The following is a 21,966-nucleotide window of genomic DNA, read 5'->3' on the forward strand; positions in this document are numbered from 1 at the left end:
GAGGTCGGAGTCCTCAGGCTCTTGGGGGGGGAATTGCACTTCCCAGGCTCCACAGGGCAGCTCCATCCCACTGCACACGAGCCCAAGGCAGGGATTCTGCGGGCAGAGCGCTCCAGGAGCCAGCTGGGGGAAGCCTTCAGGCTGCTCTGGTTTTGCCACAGCCAAGCTCCCTCTTCCGTGCAGACACCGAAGGCAGGCAGCAACCCCAGTCCAGGATGTGTCTGCAGAGTCTCTCTCCCTCAATCCCAGGAGCAGCCCAGGGGCTGGGAGGAAGCCTTTCCCCAGGAGAGTTTCTGCTGCTGCCTCGAATCCCTTGGGCATCAGCCTTAAACAAAAACCCCAACCCCCCAAACCCAAAGCCAAAAGAGGATGAAGTAGCAAAAGGCCTTTTGTAAGGGATGCAGAGGGATTGTTCTGTGCTGAGGAGAAAAAAAAACCCAACCAACCAAAACCACCTCCCTCAGGCATGGAACAGGAGAAGAAAGTTCAGGTGTGGGGTAGCTACAGTCCCCTTTGCCCCCTGAAGGAGCCCAGAGGCCAAGTCCACTGTGCAGGAGGAGTCTGCTGCTCTGTTGCTTCTTTCTCTTGCTGCTCTCCCATTGGATTGTTGTTTACTTGGGGGGGGGGACAAAAAAAAGAACCCAACAAAATAAAAAGAGAGGGGGGTGGGGAAAAAGACCCCCAAAAGGGAGCTGGGAGAAGCTTTCCCCTTGGCTGCCTGGGAGGGTTCCCCCCCCTGGGAGGCATCAGAGTCCTGCTGGGCTCCCTGCAGCCTCAGTCGATCTTGACGGCGGCGTAGATCTTCCTCACGAACATGTAGGCTGCATAGAAGCCAATGGTGCCAGTGAGGAGCCAGAAGGAGAGGACCATGAGGGCAGTGTAGCCAAAGTACAGCAAGGAAGGGATGAATTCCACAATGTCCAGCTGCAAGAGGAGGGCAGAAGCAAACACAGGAATCAGGCCAGGGAGAGGCAGCTCCTCAGAGCAGGCAGCGCCCCAGGCCAGGCAGCAGACTCTCCTCCCAGCTCTGCTCTCCAGCTGAAAGGAGATCGAAGGAGCCAGCAGGATCCCCCTCCCAGCTGCTGGGAAGGAGCCAGCAGGATCCCCCTCCCAGCTGCTGGGAAGGAGCCAGCAGGATCCCCCCTCCCAGCTGCTGGGAAGGAGCCAGCAGGATCCCCCCCTCCCAGCTGCTGGGAAGGAGCCAGCAGGATCCCCCTCCCAGCTGCTGGGAAGGAGAGCCAGCAGGATCCCCCCCTCCCAGCTGCTGGGAAGGAGCCAGCAGGATCCCCCCCTCCCAGCTGCTGGGAAGGAGAGCCAGCAGGATCCCCCCTCCCAGCTGCTGGGAAGGAGCCAGCAGGATCCCCCCCTCCCAGCTGCTGGGAAGGAGCCAGCAGGATCCCCCTCCCAGCTGCTGAGAAGGAGCCAGCAGGATCCCCCTCCCAGCTGCTGGGAAGGAGCCAGCAGGATCCCCCTCCCAGCTGCTGGGAAGGAGAGCCAGCAGGATCCCCCCTCCCAGCTGCTGGGAAGGAGCCAGCAGGATCCCCCCCTCCCAGCTGCTGGGAAGGAGAGCCAGCAGGATCCCCCCTCCCAGCTGCTGGGAAGGAGCCAGCAGGATCCCCCTCCCAGCTGCTGGGAAGGAGCCAGCAGGATCCCCCTCCCAGCTGCTGGGAAGGAGAGCCAGCAGGATCCCCCCCTCCCAGCTGCTGGGAAGGAGAGCCAGCAGGATCCCCCCCTCCCAGCTGCTGAGAAGGAGCCAGCAGGATCCCCCCCTCCCAGCTGCTGGGAAGGAGCCAGCAGGATCCCCTCCTCCCAGGATCCAGGGGTGCTGGGGGAGAGCAAGCTGCCCATCAGCCTGCACTGTGCCCTTGTGACCAAGATTGCCAATGGCCTCCTGGGAGGCATGAAGAGTGTGGCCAGCAGGGCAAGGGAGGTTCTCCTCCCCCTCTGCTCTGCCCTAGGGTTGTGACATCTGCAGTCCTGGGTCCAGTTCTGGGCTCCCCAGGTCAAGAGGGACAGGGAACTGCTGGAGAGAGTCCAGGGGAGGCTGCAGAGATGCTGAGGGGCCTGGAGCAGCTCTGGGAGCAGAGGCTGAGAGCCCTGGGGCTGAGAGCCTGGAGGAGAGCAGCCCCAGAGGGGAGCTGAGCAATGCTCAGCAAGAGCTGAAGGAGCTGTGGGGGGCAAGAGGCTGGGGCCAGGCTCTGCCCAGTGGTGCCCAGGGACAGCACAAGGAGCAATGGGCACAGAGTGGCAGCCAGGAGGTTCCATGAGGAGAAAGTTGTTTGGTGTGAGGGAGCAGAGCCCTGGAGCAGGCTGCCCAGAGAGGTTGTGGAGTCTCCTGGTGTGCAGAGCTTCCAACCCCCCCTGGGCACTGTGCTCCTGGGCAGGCTGCTGTGGGTGCCCTGCTGGGGCAGGGGCTTGGGCTGGGGGAGCTCCAGGGGGGTCCCATGCTGGGATTCCAAGGAGGACTCAGGGAATGCTCTCAGGTAATCTGGGCAGGGTCCCAAGGCCCTGGGCAGGGTCCCAAGGCTCACCTGGGCTGGTGGTGAGCTGCCTGGGTGGAGCAGGGGCACAGACCAGGACTAGTTAGTCCCATCCTTTCCTTTCCCAGATCCAACCACCCCCTCCAGCAGGGCAGCACTTCCAGACAGGGGCAGCAACAACTGTACCTTGTTGACAAAGTAGAAGACAGCATAGATGAGGACATAGAAGGCAGATCCTCCAGACACCAGGAAGGTTCTCCACCACCAGCGGTAATCCTGCCAGGGGGAAAAGCTTCATCATCCCACAGCCTCCCTGCCCCTCTGCCACTGCCCCAGGGCAGCTCTGCCCCTCCTGGGGCAGGGAGACCACCACCCACTGCCCTTCAGAGGGCAACCACAAGTCTGGGGCTGGGGAAAGGCTGCCAAAGAAAGAAGGCAAAGAGCTGAGGGCGAAGCCAAGCCAGGTCCAGCAGCACAGCAGCTGCTGCTGAGGGGCAGAGCCCACCCCTGGCCCTGCTTCTGGTTTGGGGCATGGCTGGAGTGAAGCTGTGTCCTTGTGAGGAGAGTCAGAGATTCATGGCATGCTTTGGGTTGGAAAAGACCTCAAGGATCATCCAGTTCCAAGCCCCCTGCCATGGGCAGGGACCCCTCCCACCAGCCCAGCTTGCTCCAGGCCTCACCCAGCCTGGCCTTGAACAGCTCCAGGGAGGGGGCAGCCACAGCCTCCCTGGGCAGCCTGTGCCAGAGCCTCCCCACCCTCACTGGGAAGAATCTCTTCCTCACCTCCAGCCTCAGTCAAAATGTCAGCTCAAAACCTCCTGCTGTGGAACCACAGCTGCCAGCCCAGCAGATGGCAAACAGCCTCAGCTGGGAGCAGCCACACTCCTGAGGCTGGGCCACAGCAGCAGCAGGAACAGCAGCAAGCTTCCCTGAGCTCCTGGCCTGTGGGCACCTCACCTCAGCACAGAGCTGGAAGTAGACCATGACAATGCTGATCTGGGAGCAGGACACCACCAGGATGATGAAGACCAGGAAGAGGAAGCCAAAGAGGTAATAGAACTGATTCTCCCAGATGGCCTGCAAGAAAGACACAGCACAGCCCTGGCTCCAGGCTCCTCTCATCACCAGGCAAGCACAAGGCAACCCCAAAAGGAAAATGAGGAGCCCCTTGTGGGGATGAAACCACAAACCTGCTGCCTTCCACAGCCTTCCTGCAGAGCAATCTGCTTGCAAAAAGGTGTCCAGAGCCAGCTCTGAGGTAGTTTGGTCATCCCACCCCCACCCCCCCAGCAATGGGACAGCAGATTCCTCCCCACACACAGAAGGTGACAGATGGGAGGCAGCTGGAATGGCTCAGTGAACATCTGCAGATCAGGACCCCCCTGGCAGGACACTGCTGCAAGCTTCCCTCTTCAGCACCACAGAGTGCCCCACAGACACCTCCAGGAGCCTTCAGCACCAGGACAGACTGCAGAGACCCACAGCCCAGCTGCCTCTGGAACCAACACTGAGCAGCCTGGCAGGAACCTTCCAGCCCCTTCAGCAGGTACAGGAGGAGGAGACTGCTCTGGAGGAAGCTCCCTCCCCTCCCAAAGGCTTTGGCATAGGGAGCAGCCTCCTGAGGAGGAAGGAGGGTGAGGTGCTTACACTGAAAATGAAGAAGAGCTCAATGAACATAGCTCCAAAAGGCAGGATCCCAGCCATCAGAATCCTGTGGGGTGAAGAGCAGCACAGCTCAGCTGCCTGGCCACCAGCAGTGCCCTGGCACCACCCCAGCAGTGCCCTGGCACCACCCCAGCAGCTCTGCAAGGCTCAGCTGCCCCCAGTGCTGAGCACTGCCCAGGCTGCCTCTGCTACCACCTCACCCCAGGGGCAGAGAGCAGCAGCAGGGGATGCTCAGCGACCCCAGGAGGCCAAGGGGAGGAGGGCAAGCAAGGGCTGGGGGATTCACTCACCCCACAAACTTGTTCATGTACCACCTCTGCTCTGGGATCTGCCTGGGGATCTGGTTGGTCCTCACAGGGTTGTCATAGGGCTGCTTCCGGAAGCCAAAGTAGTAGCCCAGGTAGACCAAGGGCAAGGAGATCCCAAACCACATGCAGAGCAAGGCCACCATGGTAGGGAAAGGCACCTGCAAGCACAGCCAGAGTCACAGAGCCACAGGGGCACAGGGGCACAGAGCCACAGGGGCACAGGGGCACAGGGGCACAGAGCCACAGGGGCACAGGGCCACAGGGGCACAGAGCCACAGGGGCACAGAGCCACAGGGGCACAGAGCCACAGGGGCACAGGGGCACAGGGGCACAGAGCCACAGGGGCACAGGGGCACAGAACCACAGGGGCACAGAGCCACAGGGGCACAGAGCCACAGGGGCACAGAGCCACAGGGGCACAGGGGCACAGGGGCACAGAGCCACAGGGGCACAGAACCACAGGGGCACAGAGCCACAGGGGCACAGGGCCACAGGGGCACAGGGCCACAGGGGCACAGAGCCACAGGGGCACAGGGGCACAGGGGCAGCTGTGCCTGCTCACCTGCCCTGCTCTCACCGCCTGCACCCAACTCTCCCTCCAGTCAACCACAGCCCTGCCCCCCCCCCGCCAAGGGGGACAGGCTGTGACCCCCAGGGTAGGCCCTGCCAGCCCCCCTCCTCCCCAGCAGCAGGCCCAGGGGCAGGTGGTACTCACAGCTCCAGAGGAGTGCTTCCCCCAGATGAAACAGTTCAGCACGAAGCAGATCCCGAAGACCACCCCCGGGTACAGGGTAGCTGTCTGCAAGAGCAAGCACAGGGGAAGAGAGCCCTCAGCACCCAGCAGCTCCTCCTCTGATGAGGCCACTGCTGGCCAAGGCACCTCTGGAGCACTGATGCACCACGGGCTGGGGCCCTGGGGAGGAGCTCAGGCGAGCCCCAGGAGGTGCTGTGGTGTTTGCCCTCATCACAGGCACTCAACCCACAGCCAGTCCCTGCCAGGCTGTGTGCAGCTGTGCCACATCTCCTGCCATGAGCAGCCCTGGGTGGGTGACAGAATCTTCAGGCTGGGAGGAGCCCAAGCCTTACCCCAGCACTGGGCACCTTGCAGGACACAGAGGTTTTGCTTCTGCACTCCAATGGAGCAAAGAGTAACTCCATGATGTGATCACCAGGAGGTGAGAATCACTTGGGTTGGAAAAGGCCTTGAAGGATCATGGAGCCCAACCCTGACCCCAGCACTGCCAGGGCACCACCAGCCCATGGCCCTCAGCACCACAGCTCTGAAACCCCTGCAGGGTTGGGAACTCCCCCACTGCCCTGGGCAGCCTGGGCCAGGCCTGGACAGCCCTTAAGGGGAAGAAATTGTTCCTCATGGCCAACCTGAACCTCCACTGGGGCAACCTGAGGCCATTTCCTCTTGTCTGTCCCTTGTTCCCTGGGAGCAGAGCCCAGGCCCCACCTGGCTCCAGCCTCCTTGCAGGGAGCTGCAGAGAGCCACAAGGTCTCCCCTCAGCCTCCCCTTCCCCTGCACTGAGCAACCCCAGGTCCCTTCAACTGCTCCAACACCAGACCTTTTCTCCAGACCCTTCCCCAGCTTCCTTGCCCTTCTCTGGAGCCCCTCAGTGTCCTTCCTGGAGGGAGGAGCCCAGCCCAGGGCAGCACTCACACAGAAGGCTCCCTTCTTCCACCGGTGTCCCTTCAGCGTCCGGTACAGGCGGCCAGCAAAGAAGCCCCCGAAAACCCTGGGGAGAAACAGGCCAAGGAAAGGCTCTCACCACTGGGGAGAGGGTGAGGAGGGCTGAGCAGCAGTGGAGGCACCTACCCCATGAACATGAAGAGAAAGCAGGCAGTGGTCATCAAGGCCCCCCGGCTGGAAGGCGACAGCATCCCCAGCATGGCCACGACTGCAGGGGAAGGACAAAGAGCAGCTCTGGGAGGGGGCAGACAGCCAGGGCCTGCCCACAGCTGCCTCCTGCCCACAGCTGCCTCCTGCCCACAGCTGCCTCCTGCCCACACCCCAGGGCCTTCAAAGCCCAGACACTTCCACAGCCTCCAGCACTGGCCAGGAGAGGAAGGCTCAGCTTTGATCTCAAGCCACAGAGCCTGTCCAGCCCCGGTCTCCCCTGAGATTCAAGCAGGTGCAGCTCAGAAGCTTCTCCACATCTGCAGGGGGCTCTCAGCCCTTCCCCCCCAGCCCAGGGCCTGCATCTTGCTCCCAGGAAACAGCAGCACAGGAAGCTGCCTTCAGCTGGGAGGTGCTCTCCAGAAAGCCAGGCCTGGCCCCTGCCTCAGCCCTGTGTGACCTCACTCAAGCCCCTCCAGCATTGTTCCTCCTCCTGGGGTAGAGAGGAGCTCCAATGAGCTCTGCCTGTCCCAGCTGAAGGCAGGACACCAGCCCATGCCAAGGTGTGCCACTTACAGATGACAATCAGGATCATACAGAAGAGCTGAATTCCAGAACCCAGGAGGGAGCTGAGGATCATAGGATACTGAGGAGGCCTGAAGACATCTCCATGCACCAGCTTCCACCCAGACTCCTCCATGGTATCTTCCTGCAAATCCAAGGGAAGGTTATTTAGGCACAGTGGAGGTCCTGGCACAGCCAGCCCAAGAGGTTCCTCTCCCTGGGCTCAGTTCTACAGAATTCTGTCACTCCCCTTAGGAAACTTCTCTCCTCCTTGGGCTCCAAACAGCTCAGAGCTGAAGTGCCAGGGTGAGGGCACCACCTGCAGTCATTACTTTGGTCTGAGGACATCTGACCTGAGGGTGGCCTACAAGAAGGCTGGGGAGGGAGTAGGTAGTGATAGGACTGGGGGGGATGGAGCAAAACTGTAAGTGGGGAGATTGAGATTGGCTGTGAGGAAGAAGTTGTTGCCCAGGAGGGTGGTGAGAGCCTGGCACAGGCTGCCCAGGGAGGTGGTGGCAGCCTCCTGCCTGGAGGTGTTTGCAGCCAGGCTGGAGGTGGCTGTGAGCAACCTGCTGCAGTGTGAGGTGTCCCTGCCCATGGCAGGGGGGTTGGAACTGGGTGATCCCTGAGCTCCCTTCCAGCCCTGGCAGCTCTGTGACTGCCACCGGACCCAGAGAGACAGAACTGCTCCTCCCATCCTCGGGGGGGAGGGCAAAGAGGGGGGGAGGGCAAAAAGGGGGAGAGCCACCACATGGCAGCCTCCTCTTCATGCCTGCTTGCCCTCAAGCCCAGCCCGGCCCGGCCCCCCGCAGCCCAGCCCAGCCCAGCCCAGCCCAGCCCGGCCCCCCGCAGCCCGGCCCGGCCCCCCGCAGCCCAGCCCGGCCCCCCGCAGCCCGGCCCCCCGCAGCCCAGCCCAGCCCAGCCCAGCCCGGCCCCCCGCAGCCCGGCCCGGCCCCCCGCAGCCCAGCCCGGCCCCCCGCAGCCCGGCCCGGCCCAGCCCCCCGCAGCCCGGCCCGGCCCGGCGCGGCGGCAGCACTCACGATGTCGTCCTCCTTGTTGTAGTTGGCGATGTCCTTGCGCAGGGTGCGGATGATGATCATGCTGAGGATCCCTGCAAGCAGCCCCGGCCGGCCTCAGCTCCCTGCCTGCTCCCTGCCAGCCCTCTGCCTCTGCACAGCCCCCACCGCCCCCCTGCCCCCGAGCTGTGCCTGGGAGAGGAGGCCCTGAGCCATTCACCACCTTCCCCAGCACACAAACACAACCCCTGGGAGCAGGGAGGGCACAGTCCCAGCAGGGGTCAGGCTCTCTGGGTTTCCTTGGGGGGGGGTTTGCCCACCACAATCCACCCCCTCAGCTCCCCCAGTCAGTCAGAGAGCAGAAGTGGTCATTCCCTGACCCCCTCCCCCACAAGGCACTGGCTGGACCTGGAGGTTTCTGCTCTCACCTTGGTTTCCTGCCCCCAAGGCTCAGATGTGGCCACAGCCTCCTCCTCAGGCCACCCCCTTTCAGCTGGGGCTGAGAGCAAGCTGCCTGCAGAAGGGTGAAGCCTCCTTCAGCCCACAGCTGACTCACCTGAGAGGAAGAAGACCACCACCACGGAGTTGATGATGGAGAACCAGTGGATCTGCACATCACTCATGGTCAGGTAGGTGTCCCAGCGGGAAGCCCACTTGATGTCGCTCTCCTGGAAGAGCAGGGAAGCTCTTCTCACACCAGCACAGTCCCAAGGCCTTCCCCAGCCCCCCCTGGGACACTTGGGAGCTGCACCTCCCAGCCAGGCAGCAGGGGGGTGGTGTGTGTGTGAGCTGCCTGCCAGCCTCCCAGCACTCCCTCACCTCCCAGTGCACAGAGTAGGTGAAGAGCAGCTGGTTCTCCTTGGAAGGGTCAATCTCCTGTGGGGCAGAGCCTGTGGCCTCAGGCAGGGTGCACATGCTCTTCTCATCAGCCTTCAAGTCTGGAAGGCAAAACAGGGCACAGCTGAGGTCAGCCCTTCCCCCAGGCACCACCCCCCCCAGGGCCCACCTTGGCACAGGCACCCTGGCACTGCAGGAGCAGTTCCTTGGGCCTCTCTCCTCTGCTTGGTGCAGTTCCCATCAGAGGTGGGGAACCATTAACACACTTTAAAGGCTTCCCTTAACTGGAGGGGTAAAAGCCAGAGGCTCTGAAGCCAAGGATCCAGGCCATGGATGAATCCTCTGCTTCAAGAGGCCATGCTGAGAAATGAGCCTTCTCCAGCCCAGCCTGCAGCCAGCAGGGGAGGACACACACCAGAGGATCCTGGAAGGGGTTGGCTTGGAAGGGAGGTCCCAAAGCTCACCCAGCCCAACCCCCTGCCCTCAGCAGGGGCATCCTGCCCTGCAGCAGCTTGCTCACAGCCTTCTCCAGCCTCCCCTTGCACAGCTCCAGCCATGGGGCCTCAGCTCCCTCCCTGGGCAACCTGCTGCAGTGTTCCAGCAGCCTCCTGGGGCACAACTTGTTCCTCCCCTCCAATCTCAATCTGCTCTGCTCTCATTTCAAGCCATGGGCACCTCCCCTTCACAACACCCATTCCACCTTTGGCTCCCTGAGGTAGTGTTTGCCCTGAACCATTATTTCTAACACTCAGGGGCCCCTTGCACCCCTCCAAACACTCTGTGGCTCCCTGGCCTGGCACACAGTGTCCCAAGAGCTGGGCCACAACAAGGCCTAGGCTCCAGCCTTTGCTCTGGACAACACAGTGCAAAAAAACCCCAAACCTCACCCTCCAAACCCCCAAATTCCAACCTTCTCCCACTCCCCATGGGCTGCATTTCCAGGAGACCTCTGCTTTTGGTGCTCCCTTAGTGACAGAGAGGTTTCTTGTCCTCACAATTCAGGCTCCCTCACTTCTGCGCCCTGAGACCACAGTGGAGGCAGCAGCTGGCAGCCTGCCCCATCAGAGGGGTTCAACTCTCGGCCCCACGGCACTGCAGGGCACCCCCTGGGCCCCACAGGAGGAGATCCTTGAGCCCTGTGCCCCTCCCCAGGGGTCTCTCACCTTCTAGTTTGATGCTCTGGGGAATGACCTCGAAGCGCACAACCCTGTAGGTGGGCTCCTGGCTCTCTTCCACATCCTCTCTGTGGTAGTAAAGGATGAAGGAGAGGTGGTTGTGCAGGTAGAACTACAACAGATGGACAGCAAACAAGGTGTTAGCACAGCCCCCAAGTGTAGAAGCAACAACTGCAGAAAGCAGCTTGGGGGCAGAAAGCCAAAGGCTCCCTCCCAACCCTCCCCAGATGCTGCAGGGCAAAGTCAGCCCAGGGCCACAAGGAGGAGAGGAGGGAGAGCAGAGCTGTGGAAGAGGAAAGCCCTCAGGCACAGCAGGCAGCAGGGTTTGGTCTCAGCAAGGCCAAATGCCAGGCCCTGCACTTGGGTCACAGCACTCACAAGCAGCACTCCAGGCTGCTGGCAGAAAGGGACCTGGGGGCTCTAACGGCCAAGCAGCTGAAGAGGAGCCAGCAGTGTGCCCAGGGGGCAGAGAAAGCCAAAGGCCTCCTGGCTGGGATCAGCAATGCTGTGTCCAGAGGGGCAGGGAGGGGATTGTGCCCTGGGACTCAGCTCTGGGGAGGCCACACCTCCAGTGCTGGGTCCAGTTTTGGGCTCCTCAGTGCCAGAGCTGTGGAGGTGCTGGAGCCAGGGCAGAGCAGGGCAAGGGAGCTGGGAAGGGCCTGGGGAATCAATCTGATGAGGAGCAACTGAAGGAGCTGGGGATGGTTAGAGTGAAACAGAGGAGGCTGAGGGGAGACCTCCTGGCTGCCTACAGCTCCCTGAGAGCAGGCTGGGGAGAGGCTGCTGCTGGTCTCTGCTCACAGTGACAGGACAAGAGGGAATGGCCTCAAGCTGCCCCTGGGGAGGTTCAGACTGGACAGGAGGAAACATTTTCCCCATCAAGAGTGGCCAGGGACTGGAATATGCTGCCCAGGGGGGTGGTGGAGTCCCCAAGCCTGGAGGTGTTTCAAGGTGGTTTGGATGTGGTGCTTGGGGCTATGGTTTAGGGGAAAGCCTTGCAGAGCAGGGCTCTGGGTTGGACTTGGTGCTCCCACTTGAGCCTCACACACCCCCAGGGACTCTACCTTGTTGCCATCCATAAAGCCAAGCCTGTATCCATGCTCAAACTGCACATCCTTCTCCTTCTTCTTCTCCTCTTCCTCACGATTGGAGTAGAACTCCAGCCGGGTGGCCACGGGGAGGTTATCAGCAATGCTGCAACACAGAGCCCAGCTCAGCCCTGGCCCCAAGCACAGAGCCCAGCTCAGCCCTGGCCCCAAGCACAGAGCCCAGCTCAGCCCTGGCCCCAAGCACAGAGCCCAGCTCAGCCCTGGCCCCAAGCACAGAGCCCAGCTCAGCCCTGGCCCCAAGCACAGAGCCCAGCTCAGCCCTGGCTGCACCACAGGGCCCAAGCCCAGCTGGCAGCAGCCCCAAACACAGAACCCAGCTCAGCCCTGGCTGCAACACAGACCTCAAGCCCAGCTGGCAGCAGCCCTGGCTCCAGCCCCAGCCCCAGCCCTGACCCTGGCCCCAGCCCCAGCCCCGGCTGCAGCCCTAGCCCCAGCCCTAGCCCTAACCCCAGCCCCAGCCCCAGCCCTGACCCTGGCTCTGGCTCCAGCCCCAGCCCCAGCCCCGACCCTGGCTCTGGCTCCAGCCCCAGCCCCAGCCCTGACCCCGGCCCCAGCCCCAGCCCCGGCTGCAGCCCTAGCCCCAGCCCTAGCCCTAACCCCAGCCCCAGCCCTGACCCTGGCTCTGGCTCCGGCCCCAGCCCCGACCCTGGCCCCAGCCCTGACCCCGGCCCCAGCCCCAGCCCCAGCCCTGACCCCGGCCCCGGCTGCAGCCCCAGCCCCAGCCCTAGCCCTGGCCCCAGCCCCAGCCCTGGCCCCAGCCCCGACCCTGGCCCCAGCCCTGACCCCGGCCCCAGCCCCAGCCCCAGCCCTGACCCCGGCCCCGGCTGCAGCCCCAGCCCCAGCCCTAGCCCTGGCCCCAGCCCCAGCCCTGGCCCCAGCCCCGACCCTGGCCCCAGCCCCAGCCCTAGCCCTGACCCTGACCCCGGCCCCAGCTGCAGCCCTAGCCCCAGCCCCAGCCCTGACCCCGGCCCTGGCCCCAGCCCTGACCCCAGCCCCGGCTGCAGCCCTGACCCCAGCCCTGACCCCAGCTCTAGCCCCGGCCCCAGCCCTGACCCCAGCCCCGGCTGCAGCCCTGACCCCAGCCCTGACCCCAGCTCTGGCCCCGGCCCCAGCCCTAACCCCAGCCCCAGCCCTGACCCCGGCCCCAGCCCTGACCCCGGCCCCAGCCCCAGCCCTGACCCCGGCCCCAGCCCTGACCCCAGCCCTGACCCCGGCCCTGGCCCCGGCCCTGACCCCGGCCCTGGCCCCGGCCCCAGCCCTGACCCCAGCCCCAGCCCTGACCCCGGCCCCGGCCCTGGCCCCAGCCCTGACCCCAGCCCCAGCCCTGACCCCGGCCCCGGCCCCGGCCCTGGCCCCAGCCCTGGCCCCGGCCCCGGCCCCAGCCCCAGCCCTGACCCCGGCCCCGGCCCCAGCCCTGACCCCGGCCCCAGCCCTGACCCCGGCCCCAGCCCCCGGCCCCAGCCCTGACCCCGGCCCCAGCCCTGACCCCAGCCCTGACCCCAGCCCCGGCCCCAGCCCTGACCCCGGCTCTGGCCCCAGCCCCAGCCCTGACCCCGGCCCCAGCCCTGAGCCCGGCCCCGGCTCACAGGTGGACGTAGTAGTCCTCCCTGATGCGCTCTGCCATCAGCTTGCTCTGCTGCACGGTGAGGGTGAGAGGCTTGCTGGGCAGGTGGCACAGCACCTCGCACTTCTTCTCCACGTTCATGGAGACCTGGAAGGGAGTGTTCACGATGCGGTCCCCACGCAGCACCTCCCCTGCCAGGAAGCAACAGCAGGGAGTCAGGGAACGCCTCCCACTGCCAGGGAACCTGCCAGAGCAGCCCCAACCCCTGCCCCGGGCAGGGACAGCTCCCACCAGCCCCATCCAGCCTGGCCCTGAACCCCTGCAGGGAAGCAGAACCCACAGCCCCCCCGGGCAGCCTGTGCCAGTGTCTCCCCACCCTCGCTGGGAAGGAGTTCTTCCTCATCTCCAGGCTCAGTCTCCCCTCTCCCAGCCCAGAGCCATTGTCTCTCATGCTGTCACCCCCAGCCCTTGTCCAAAGTCCCTCCCCAGCTGTCCTGGAGCCCCTTCAGGTCCTGGCAGGCTGCTCTAAGGTCTCCCTGAAGCCTTCTCCAGGCTTCACAAGCCCAGCTCTCTCAACCTGTCCCCACAGGGGAGGCTCTCCGGCCCTCTGATCATCTTTGTGGCCTCCTCTGGACCTGCTCAATCAGTTCCATGTCCCTCCTGTGCTGAGGGCACCAGCACTGGACCCAGTACTCCCAACAAGGAGGGCAAGCTGCAGCCTCCCAGCCCTCTGAACGCTGCTCCTGCCCCAGGGCTGGCAGCTGGGGAGTGACAACGGCAAACCCTCTCTGTGACCACAAAGACAAGATCCAAGGAGAGTTTAACTCTTCTGTGGGCAGCATCCAGCTCCACTCCTGAAGCAGCTGACATGCCCTCCCTTCAGGGAAGGCCTTTCCTCTGCCCAGGGCATGGACTCCCCAGTCTGCACGTGGCCAGCACACAAGGAGCAGGAGGAAGCAGGGTCTCCAGCAGCAGATGTTGGCAGCAGCCTTCACTCCTGTACACATCCCCTCAGCCAGGCCAGCTCCTGCTGAGGCACTGAAGGTGTTCAGCAGGCACCTACCCAGGTTCTCAGCCTTGTAGGTTATCTTGGTGGGCTGGCAGAAGGGCAGGGAGTAGTACTCATAGGGCAGCTGGGTGCGGGAGCTGGTGAGCTTCACAGCCTGGGGGAACAACCACACAAAGTCAGGGGGGGGAAGGGACCTCTGGAGCTCCTCCAGCCCAACCCCCTGCCAGAGCAGGAGCACCCAGGGCAGGGCACACACAACACACCCAGGTGGGGCTGGAAGCTCTCCAGAGCAGGAGACTCCACAGCCTCTCTGGGCAGCCTGCCCCAGGGCTCTGCACCCTCACAGGGACAAAGTTTTGCCTCCTGTTCCCCTTCAGCTGCTCTGCTCCAGCTTGCCCCCAGTGCCCCTGGTGCTGTCCTTGAGCCCTGAGCAGAGCCTGGCTCCAGCCCTGCACATCTTCATCCCCAGCACTGAGGGCAGCCCTCAGGCTCCTCTGCTCCCAGCCCCCTCAGCCTGGCCTCCCAGGGAGATGTTCCACTGCCCTCAGCAGCTCTGTGGCTCTCTGCTGGACTCTTTCCAGCAGTTCCCTGAAGCACTTCTTGAACTGAAGGACCCAGAACAGGACACAATATTCCAGATGTGGCCTCAGCAGGGCAGAGCAGAGGGGGAGGAGAACCTCTCTGACTTTCTCACCACAGCCCTTCTGATGCACACCAGGGCAGAGGGCTTAGCCCCAGGCAGAGCTCAGATAGTTTCCTACCCCCTCTGCACCAACCAGGAGCTGCAGCTTCCTTCCAGACCCCTCCCATAAAGCTGACTTTTGGGAGGTGCAGAGAGGCAGAGCTCCAGCTTCCCCCCCTGCTGCACAGCTCCTGCTTGTACCTTCTCTGTGATTGAGCAGCTACTCATTCACCAGCAGAGCAACCCTTGGAAGACAGAAGTGTGGTGGATTGCTTTCATAAACCTGTGCCTCAGTGGAGCTCTCAGAAGCAACAGAGAGCTCAGAAGAGCTCCAAGGGTCACATTTCAGCCAAGCCTGTGGGGATGTCTTCATCACAGCCCTCCTGCCTCACTGAGCCTCAGGGTTCTGCAACTTCCCCTCTGCAGGGCAAGCCCAGGGCTGGCAGATTGGGCAGCCAAAGGATGGTGGCAAACCCCAAACGCTCCTGGAGAGCTCCCACAGATCACAAGGCAGAAGGGAAGTGCAGGGAACACAACCAGGACAGCCAAGGGTGCTCCAAACCCCCCCCCCCCCCATCAAAAACCCCAGAAGGGCTTTGTCACAGAGCCAAGCTGCTTGCCTGGCAGGGCTCTGGCCAACAGGCTGACTTGCCTGATGGCTTGAGGAAGCATTTGGCTCCTGAAACCCCTTTGAGGGCAGCCATTGCAATACCCTCTCCTCCTTCTTCTTCTTCTGGGAAGCTGCCCTGCAGCCACAGGCAAAGTCTCATTAGCTTAAAAATAGCCAGAGCCTGGCAGCCTGTGGCCAAAGAGAAAACTCTGCAGGGCTTCACGTGGGAGCAGCCAACCTCAGCACCCCCAGGGGAGCTGGATTGTGCTGAGGCAGAGGCCACAGCTTTAGAAACATAAATGAAATGGGCTATAAATTGCTGATGCCTGGAAACAAAGCCTGGCTCCCTCCTGGAAGCAGCTCCACCATTCCCCACCAGCCACACTGAGCAGCTCCAGTGAGCCTGGCCTGGGCCATCTGCAGTGCCCAAGGACAAAAGTCTACCCTTGGGAAGGGCTTCTCCTGGCTTTCACTCCACCTGAGGATGCAACATGTGCAAAATGGGGAGGAGAGAGAGTGGGAAAGGTCTGTGCCAAACTTCTGTACTCCACCCCCAGGCCCAACCTCTGTAAGCACTTGGGAGAGGCAGTGCAGTGCTGGAGAAAAGACTCTGACACAGAATCCCAGACTGGTGTGGGCTGGAAGGGAGCTCAAAGATACCCCAGACCCAAGCCCCTGCCATGGACAGGGACACCTCCTACTGGGCCAGGCTGCTCAAGGCCTCAGCCAGCCCAGCCCTGAGCACTGCCAGGCTGGGAGCTCCACAGCTTCTCTGGGCAGCCTGTTCCAGAGCCTCACCTCTCCTCCTCTCCCCAGTGTCTGATCTCAATCCAGCTCCTTCCAGCCTGAAGCCACCACCCCTCACCCTGTCACTCCATGCCTTTGTAGCAAGTCCCTCTCCAGCTCTCCTGGAGCCCCTTCAGGTACTGGAAGGCTGCTCTGAGGTCTCCCTGGAGCCTTCCCTTCTCCAGGCTGAACAACCCCAGCCCTCTCAGCCTGTCTGCACAGGGGAGGTGCTTCAGCTCTCTTGAATTCACTTCAAAACTCCAGGGAGAGAAGACCCTTCTCCCCCTTTCCCTAACTCTTCTCCCAAACAGAGCAACATCTTGAGGGCTCTGGTGCAGCCACTGGAGGAATCTGGCTGAGGAGAAGTGAGAGAGATCCTCCTGATGGCAGTGCAGGGCGAGGCCATGGCGGTGACCAGCTGAGGGCTGCTCACCCCTGAGAGAGGCCAGCAGGGTCCCCAAACCTGCCTTAAGGCTCACTCAGCTCTTAGGATACAGAGCAGGAACCCCCCCCAAAGACAAGAAAAGGCAAACCAAGCAGGCCAAGGGCCTCAGCCAAGCCCATCCTACCTTGATCTCCACAGGGTCGTTGCGGTGGAAGTTGATGGGAGCCACCCCGGGCACGTAGAAGGAGCCTGCGCCGTGCAGCGCCAGCAGCACCACCAGCGTGCCCCTCAGCCTTCCCTGCGAGGAGAAGCAGCACTCAGCCACCACAGAAACAGGGCAGCCACGTGGGGAAAGGCCAGCAGGGGCAGGCAATGGCCATCCCAGGCCTCAGGAGGGCTGCAGAGCCAGGTGATGGAGCTGGCTGACGCCGCTCTTGGTTTGTGACCCTCAGCACTGCCACCCTGGCTCCTCCGCTGCAACCAGAGAAACATCCACCAGGAAAATGCACTTCCCCCCTCCAGCAGCTTCAGCTGGCTGCTGACAGCTGCCTCTCCTACTCCCACCCACCCCCAGCCCTGCCTTGGAGCACTCCAGGGACTACCAAAGAGGGCTGTGGCCCAGGGACTACCAAAGAGGGCTGTGGCCCAGGGACTACCAAAGAGGGCTGTGGCCCAGGGACTACCAAAGAGGGCTGTGGCCCAGGGACTACCAAAGAGGGCTGTGGCCCAGGGACTGCCTTTCTGTCAGCTCTGTGCACCAGGAGCCACCCTGCAGCCTCCCCTGCTGCCTGTGGTTAGTGCAGAGTAAGGTCTGACACCAAACCAACCACCTGCTGCCTCCAGAGGGATGGTCACATCCTGCTCCTCTTCTCCTCCCTCCCCACTCTATGCCACAGCACAGCCAAAGGTTTCCACTCCTTGTGCAGGGAGCTGGCTGAGGCTGGAGGCTTCACTCAGCCCCAGGAGGCTCCCACAGGAACCAGAACCTGCTGGACTCTGCTGCTTCCCCACCCCTGCCATCAGCTCAGGTAACCCAGGAAGGCTGTGAAATGGGAGTGGAGCTCTGAAGAGTCTTGGGGAGCAGCAGCAGCTGCTTGGCTGGGTGAGGCTGGCAGCCCTGGGGTAACCTCCAGCCCATCCTCCCCAGCCCCCTGCTGCTGGGAAGCCTGCAAGGCTGTGAGCCTGGGCTGGGACAGCTCTTGAGCTGCAGAGATGGTGAACCCAGCTGCTGCCTGCCCCTGCATGCCCCCAGCAGGGCTGGCAGAGCTGGTCCCTGGGACCTCCTGGCTGTCCACCTACACACAGGAGAGCTCTGCCACAAGGAGTGAGAGAAATGCAGAAGGGAAAAGGGATGAAGTGACCAAGTGAGGTGGGCTTGGACTGAAACAAGCTCCTGGCACTGCCAACAAACAGCTTCCTCCTGCCTGGAAGGGGCAGGGGCTGCCACAGCCTCTGTGCCTTTCTCATCATGGCACCAGGGCATGGTCAGCACACACACAGTGTCCAGGGATGCTCACAACCAAGAGCAGCTCTGTCACAAGGATCCTTCATCAGGTCAGGGAGGAAAAACACCCCAAAGGTAAACCCAACACAGCCTGTGGTTATTGCCCCCCACCCCCCTGCCTCTTCACCACCACCTCCTTGCCTCAGCCTGAGGCCACATTTGGCCCAGACACCAGTGAGGGTCAGGAGAGCAGCCAGAGTGACTGGAACTGAGCAGGGTTCAAAACCCAGCCACAAACACTGGGGACATTCAGCCTCAGGTGGGCTGAAGATGCCTCAGATGTGAGGCACCTGCAGGAAGTTTATTGACACCAAATTCCCAGCCCCATCTTCTAGCTCCCAAGGGAGCTCTTCAGAGCTGCTCTGAGCACAGCTCCCTGCAGCAGGCAAGCAGCTGGGCAGCCTCCTCCTCGCCCTGGACCTCAACTCTGATCTCCCTCAGAACACTCTGAAGCTTGCTTGCTGTGCTTCACCAGGTTTTGCCTCCATCCATCTTGCAGGAGAGCTCTGGGACACTGAGTGAGTGGGAAAAGGTCTCCTGAGCAGGGGAGGGAAGGGAGGGAAGGGAGGGAAGGGAGGGAAGGGAGGGAAGGGAGGGAAGGGAGGGAAGGGAGGGAAGGGAGGGAAGGGAGGGAAGGGAGGGAAGGGAGGGAAGGGAGGGAAGGGAGGGAAGGGAGGGAAGGGAGGGAAGGGAGGGAAGGGAGGGAAGGGAGGGAAGGGAGGGAAGGGAGGGAAGGGAGGGAAGGGAGGGAAGGGAGGGAAGGGAGGGAAGGGAGGGAAGGGAGGGAAGGGAGGGAAGGGAGGGAAGGGAGGGAAGGGAGGGAAGGGAGGGAAGGGAGGGAAGGGAGGGAAGGGAGGGAAGGGAGGGAAGGGAGGGAAGGAACTCCCCTCTGGGCCTGCAGCAGCTGCCTCACTTGGGCTCTGCAGTGCCAGGCACACAGAGCACAACACCACCTAACAAACCCCAACCCCACCCTGGTGCCACCCTGCCCTGGGGAGCTCCAAGAGGCCAAGGGGAGGACACTCAGGGGACAGGCAGGACACAGGAGATGGCATTTCTGAGGAGACCTTTGGCAGACATGAGGCTCTGTGCCTCCAGAGGGTGATGACTCAGGCAGCAGCAGAGAGAGGGACAGAAAAGGTGGGAGCAGGAGCTGGGCAAGCTGCCATGCAACAGGTAGGGAACTTCTGGGAATGACATTTGGAGGAGACTGCTCCAACACAGGCCCTGAACCCAGCAGCCTAAGGCCTACAGAGCATGAGGGGCCCTTCTCAGCAGGCTCTTTGCTTTCCTATTGCCTGAGGTGCTTCATCCTCCCCAGGAGGAGGCAGCAGCTCAGCACCACCACAGCCACACCAAAGCCTCTGCAGGACTCATGGGCCAGGCAACCAGCTCATGGGGGGAGCTGCCTGCAAGCCACATTCACCCCTCTGCATGGTCCCACCCTGCAGGGCAGAGCTCTGCTTCAGTGCCCCCATGGCAGCCCCCCAGGGCCCCAGCAGACAGGAGGTGTCACCTCTGGCATCAGTGACAGTTCAAGACACGTGCACCCAAACCACAGCAAAGTAAGAAAATCTCTCCCTGGGGTGAGAATCCTGCAGCTGAGGTGCCAGGGAATCCTGCAGGGGGGCAGCCAGGGGCACAGCAAACACACCAGGCCATAAACCCACCCCAGCTGCAGGCAGGCATCCACTCACAGCCAGCTCTGCCAGCCTGAAGAAACCTCTCAGCAGCAGCTTCAGGCAGCCTGTGAGTGCTCTCCTAGGGCTGGTCTTGAACCAGGGCTGGGCTGAGCCCTACAGTTTCATCACCCACTCAGGATGATCATGTTTGCTTAGAGGGAGGAGAGGGAAGGGAAGGAGGAAGGGACAAGGATGGAGCTCACATGAATGAGAGGGCTGGCAGCATCTCCTGTCTTCTGAGGGACATCAAACAGCCACAGCCAAGAGCTTTTAGCTCCCAAAAGGCTGTTTGGAACAACAGGGGAAAAGCCAACCTGAGCAGGGTGCTTTAGCCAGCAGGGTTCACAAAGCTGCTCCACTTGAAAGAAGACCTTTGTGGTGCAGGAGAGGACAGGACAGGGCAGGCCAGGCCAGGGCAGGCCAGGACAGGGTAGGCCAGGCCAGGGCAGGGCAGGCCAGGCCAGGGCAGGCCAGGCCAGGGCAGGCCAGGCCAGGATAGAATAGAATAAACCAGGCTGGAAAAGACCTCAGAGATGATGCAGCCCAACCTCTCACCCAACACCATCTAATCAACTCAACCATGGCACCAAGTGCCTCAACCAGGCTCCTCTTAAACCCCTCCAGGGATGGGGACTCCACCACCTCCCTGGGCAGCACATCCCCAGGGCCAATCTCTCTTGCTGGGAAGAATTCCTTCCTCACCTCCAGCCTAAATATGGTGACAGAAAGGGAGGAAAGGCAAAAAAGCCTCCAAGTGCAAGAGAGCAAACAAACCCTCTCCCACGTGGAGCACCACTTCTGCCCTCAGGCACATGAAGAGGGCTAACAGGAGCTGCTCTTCACCCCCAAGCTGCCAGCCTGAGGCCTGTCCCCCTCTCTGAGGGCTGCCTCTTTGGGTGTTCCTCATGACTGCCTGGACAAGCTCATCTTTATGGCCTCCAGCCCAGCTCCCCCCCAGCCTGAGGAGTCAGCCCTCAGGAAGGAGACAAGTGCTGCATTCACACTGACTGCAGAGAGCTCCTTTGACTCCCAGAGCTGCTCTCAGTCCTCTCTGCCTTTCAGGACAGAGCAGGCTGCAAGAAAACTCCCAGCAGGAGCAGCTCCAGCTCTCAAAGCCAGCTCTGAACTCTCTCCTCCCAGCCTGGGAGAAAGCCAGCAGAGTGTGAAGATGCTTAAAGCACTGAAACCTTCCACTCCTTGCAGTCTCCCTCCCAGTTTCTGCCAGGCTACAGGAGTCACCTCACCCCTTCCCAGCCAGCAATGACCTTTGCCTCCACACACATCACTGCCTCCCACAGCCTTTGCTGAAAGCACCCAGGACAATCCAGCTGTCTACCACAAGACTTCAGGCAGACAGCTAACATCTCACCAGCTCATTCTCTTCCCTGGGAGGTGCTGCTGATGCTTGCCCACCTCAGCAAAGCCACCACCAGAAACACCTTCAGCTCTCCAGGGATTCAGGCAATAACTCAGTGCTAAGCACAGAATGGGTTTGGCTGGAAGAGACCTCCAAGATCATGGAGTCTAACCATGGTCACCACTAAACCATGGCCCTCAGCAGCACAGCTCCATGACTTCGAAACACCTCCAGGGATGTGGACTCCACCACTGCCCTGGGCAGCCTGGGCCAGGCCTGGACAACCCTCAAGGGGCAGAAATTGTTCCTCCTGTGCAACTTAAACCTCCCCTGGAGCAACTTGAGGCCGTTTCCTCTTGTCCCATTGCTTGTTCCTTGGGAAAACAGAACAACCCCCACCTGTCTCAAACCCTTCAGGGAGTAGCAGAGAGCACTGAGGTCTTCCCTCAGCCTCCTGAACACCCCCAGGTCCCTCAGCAGCTCCTCACCAGGTCTGTTCTCCAGGGCCTTCGCCAGCTTTGCTGCCCTGCTCCGGCAGTAACAGCTCAGCCAGAGGGGAGCTGCCCACTCGCCCCCAGCTCGCTGCCCACCACGCAGCAGCCTCTGACCGGGCACAGGCAGCGCGTTCAGGCTGGCGTCCCCCTCCGACAGAACGAGCTGCCCGGTGCCCCTCACTCCGCAGCGGAGTCCCCGCGACCCCCCTGCCCACACACCGCCGCGTACCGGAGCCGGCTTCGCTGCCGGGCAGGGCAGGGCCGGGCTGGCGGGGCAGGGACCCCACAGGCACAGAGCCCTGCCCTCCCCTCCGCTGACACCGCCCGAGCCGCGGGGGCGCCCACGGGGAGACGCTGAAGGGCTCCAAGGCCCCAGGCAGAACCGGGGGAGCTCTCTCCAGCCAGAGACCGGAGCGAGGGGAGGCCGCCGGGGGCCGCGCACAGGGCTCCGCGCCCCTTCCCAGCGCGGGGCAGGCCCGACGCGGAGCCCCCTGCCTGCTGCCGGCTGGCCGGGCGCGGCCGGGGCTGCGCGGGGGGCGGGCGGGCCGCGGCGGGCGCCCGGGGCCGCAGAACTCACCAGCGCCGCCGCCATCTTGGATCCACGTGTCGGGGCGCGCGTCACCGGAAGCGGCGCCGGTTGGCTGCGGGGTGATCGCCATAGCGACCGCGCCGGGAACGGGCCGGGCCCGCAGCTCGGCGCTGCCGGGGCCGGCGCTGCCGGGACCACGCTCGGCCCGGCCCGGCCCTGCTCTGCTGCCGGGCGCGCCGCGGCTCGCCGCTGCTCCGCTCCTCAGAGAGTCACCGGCCCCGCAGGACGGCCACGGGAGGGGCGGCGGGGAGCCGGCGCCGCCATGTTTGTTGAGGGCAGCTGCCGTCGCGCGGGGTATGGGCGGGAA

General features: G+C 62.8%; 1 protein-coding gene across 1 annotated transcript; it reads right to left on the bottom strand.

The window, feature by feature from the left end:
* Positions 1-684: 684 nt before the first annotated feature.
* Positions 685-21,698, bottom strand: TM9SF4 (transmembrane 9 superfamily member 4). The gene is made up of 18 exons (XM_054173449.1): positions 21,648-21,698; positions 16,218-16,331; positions 13,625-13,724; positions 12,584-12,752; positions 10,953-11,082; positions 9,877-10,000; positions 8,696-8,814; positions 8,433-8,544; positions 7,901-7,971; positions 6,873-7,005; positions 6,276-6,357; positions 6,120-6,195; positions 5,169-5,252; positions 4,436-4,611; positions 4,128-4,191; positions 3,438-3,557; positions 2,667-2,756; positions 685-924 (listed from the first exon to the last, which is right to left on the bottom strand). Exons 1-18 carry the CDS (start codon positions 21,660-21,662, stop codon positions 775-777), a joined length of 1,929 nt encoding a protein of 642 aa, XP_054029424.1. The 5' UTR covers positions 21,663-21,698; the 3' UTR covers positions 685-774.
* Between the last annotated feature and the right edge of the window lie 268 nt (positions 21,699-21,966).

The sequence above is a fragment of the Dryobates pubescens genome, chromosome 26, assembly GCF_014839835.1.
Source record: "Dryobates pubescens isolate bDryPub1 chromosome 26, bDryPub1.pri, whole genome shotgun sequence".
In the NCBI taxonomy this organism is placed as follows: Eukaryota; Metazoa; Chordata; class Aves; order Piciformes; family Picidae; genus Dryobates; species Dryobates pubescens.

Excerpts from the sequence above, each read along its gene's own strand:
- TM9SF4 (XM_054173449.1), bottom strand. Across the intron at positions 13,725-16,217 it reads ACGACCCTGTGGAGATCAAG|GCTGTGAAGCTCACCAGCTC; the intron begins GTAGGATGGGCT and ends TTGTTCCCCCAG. Across the intron at positions 3,558-4,127 it reads AGCTCTTCTTCATTTTCAGT|GCCATCTGGGAGAATCAGTT; the intron begins GTAAGCACCTCA and ends TCTTTCTTGCAG.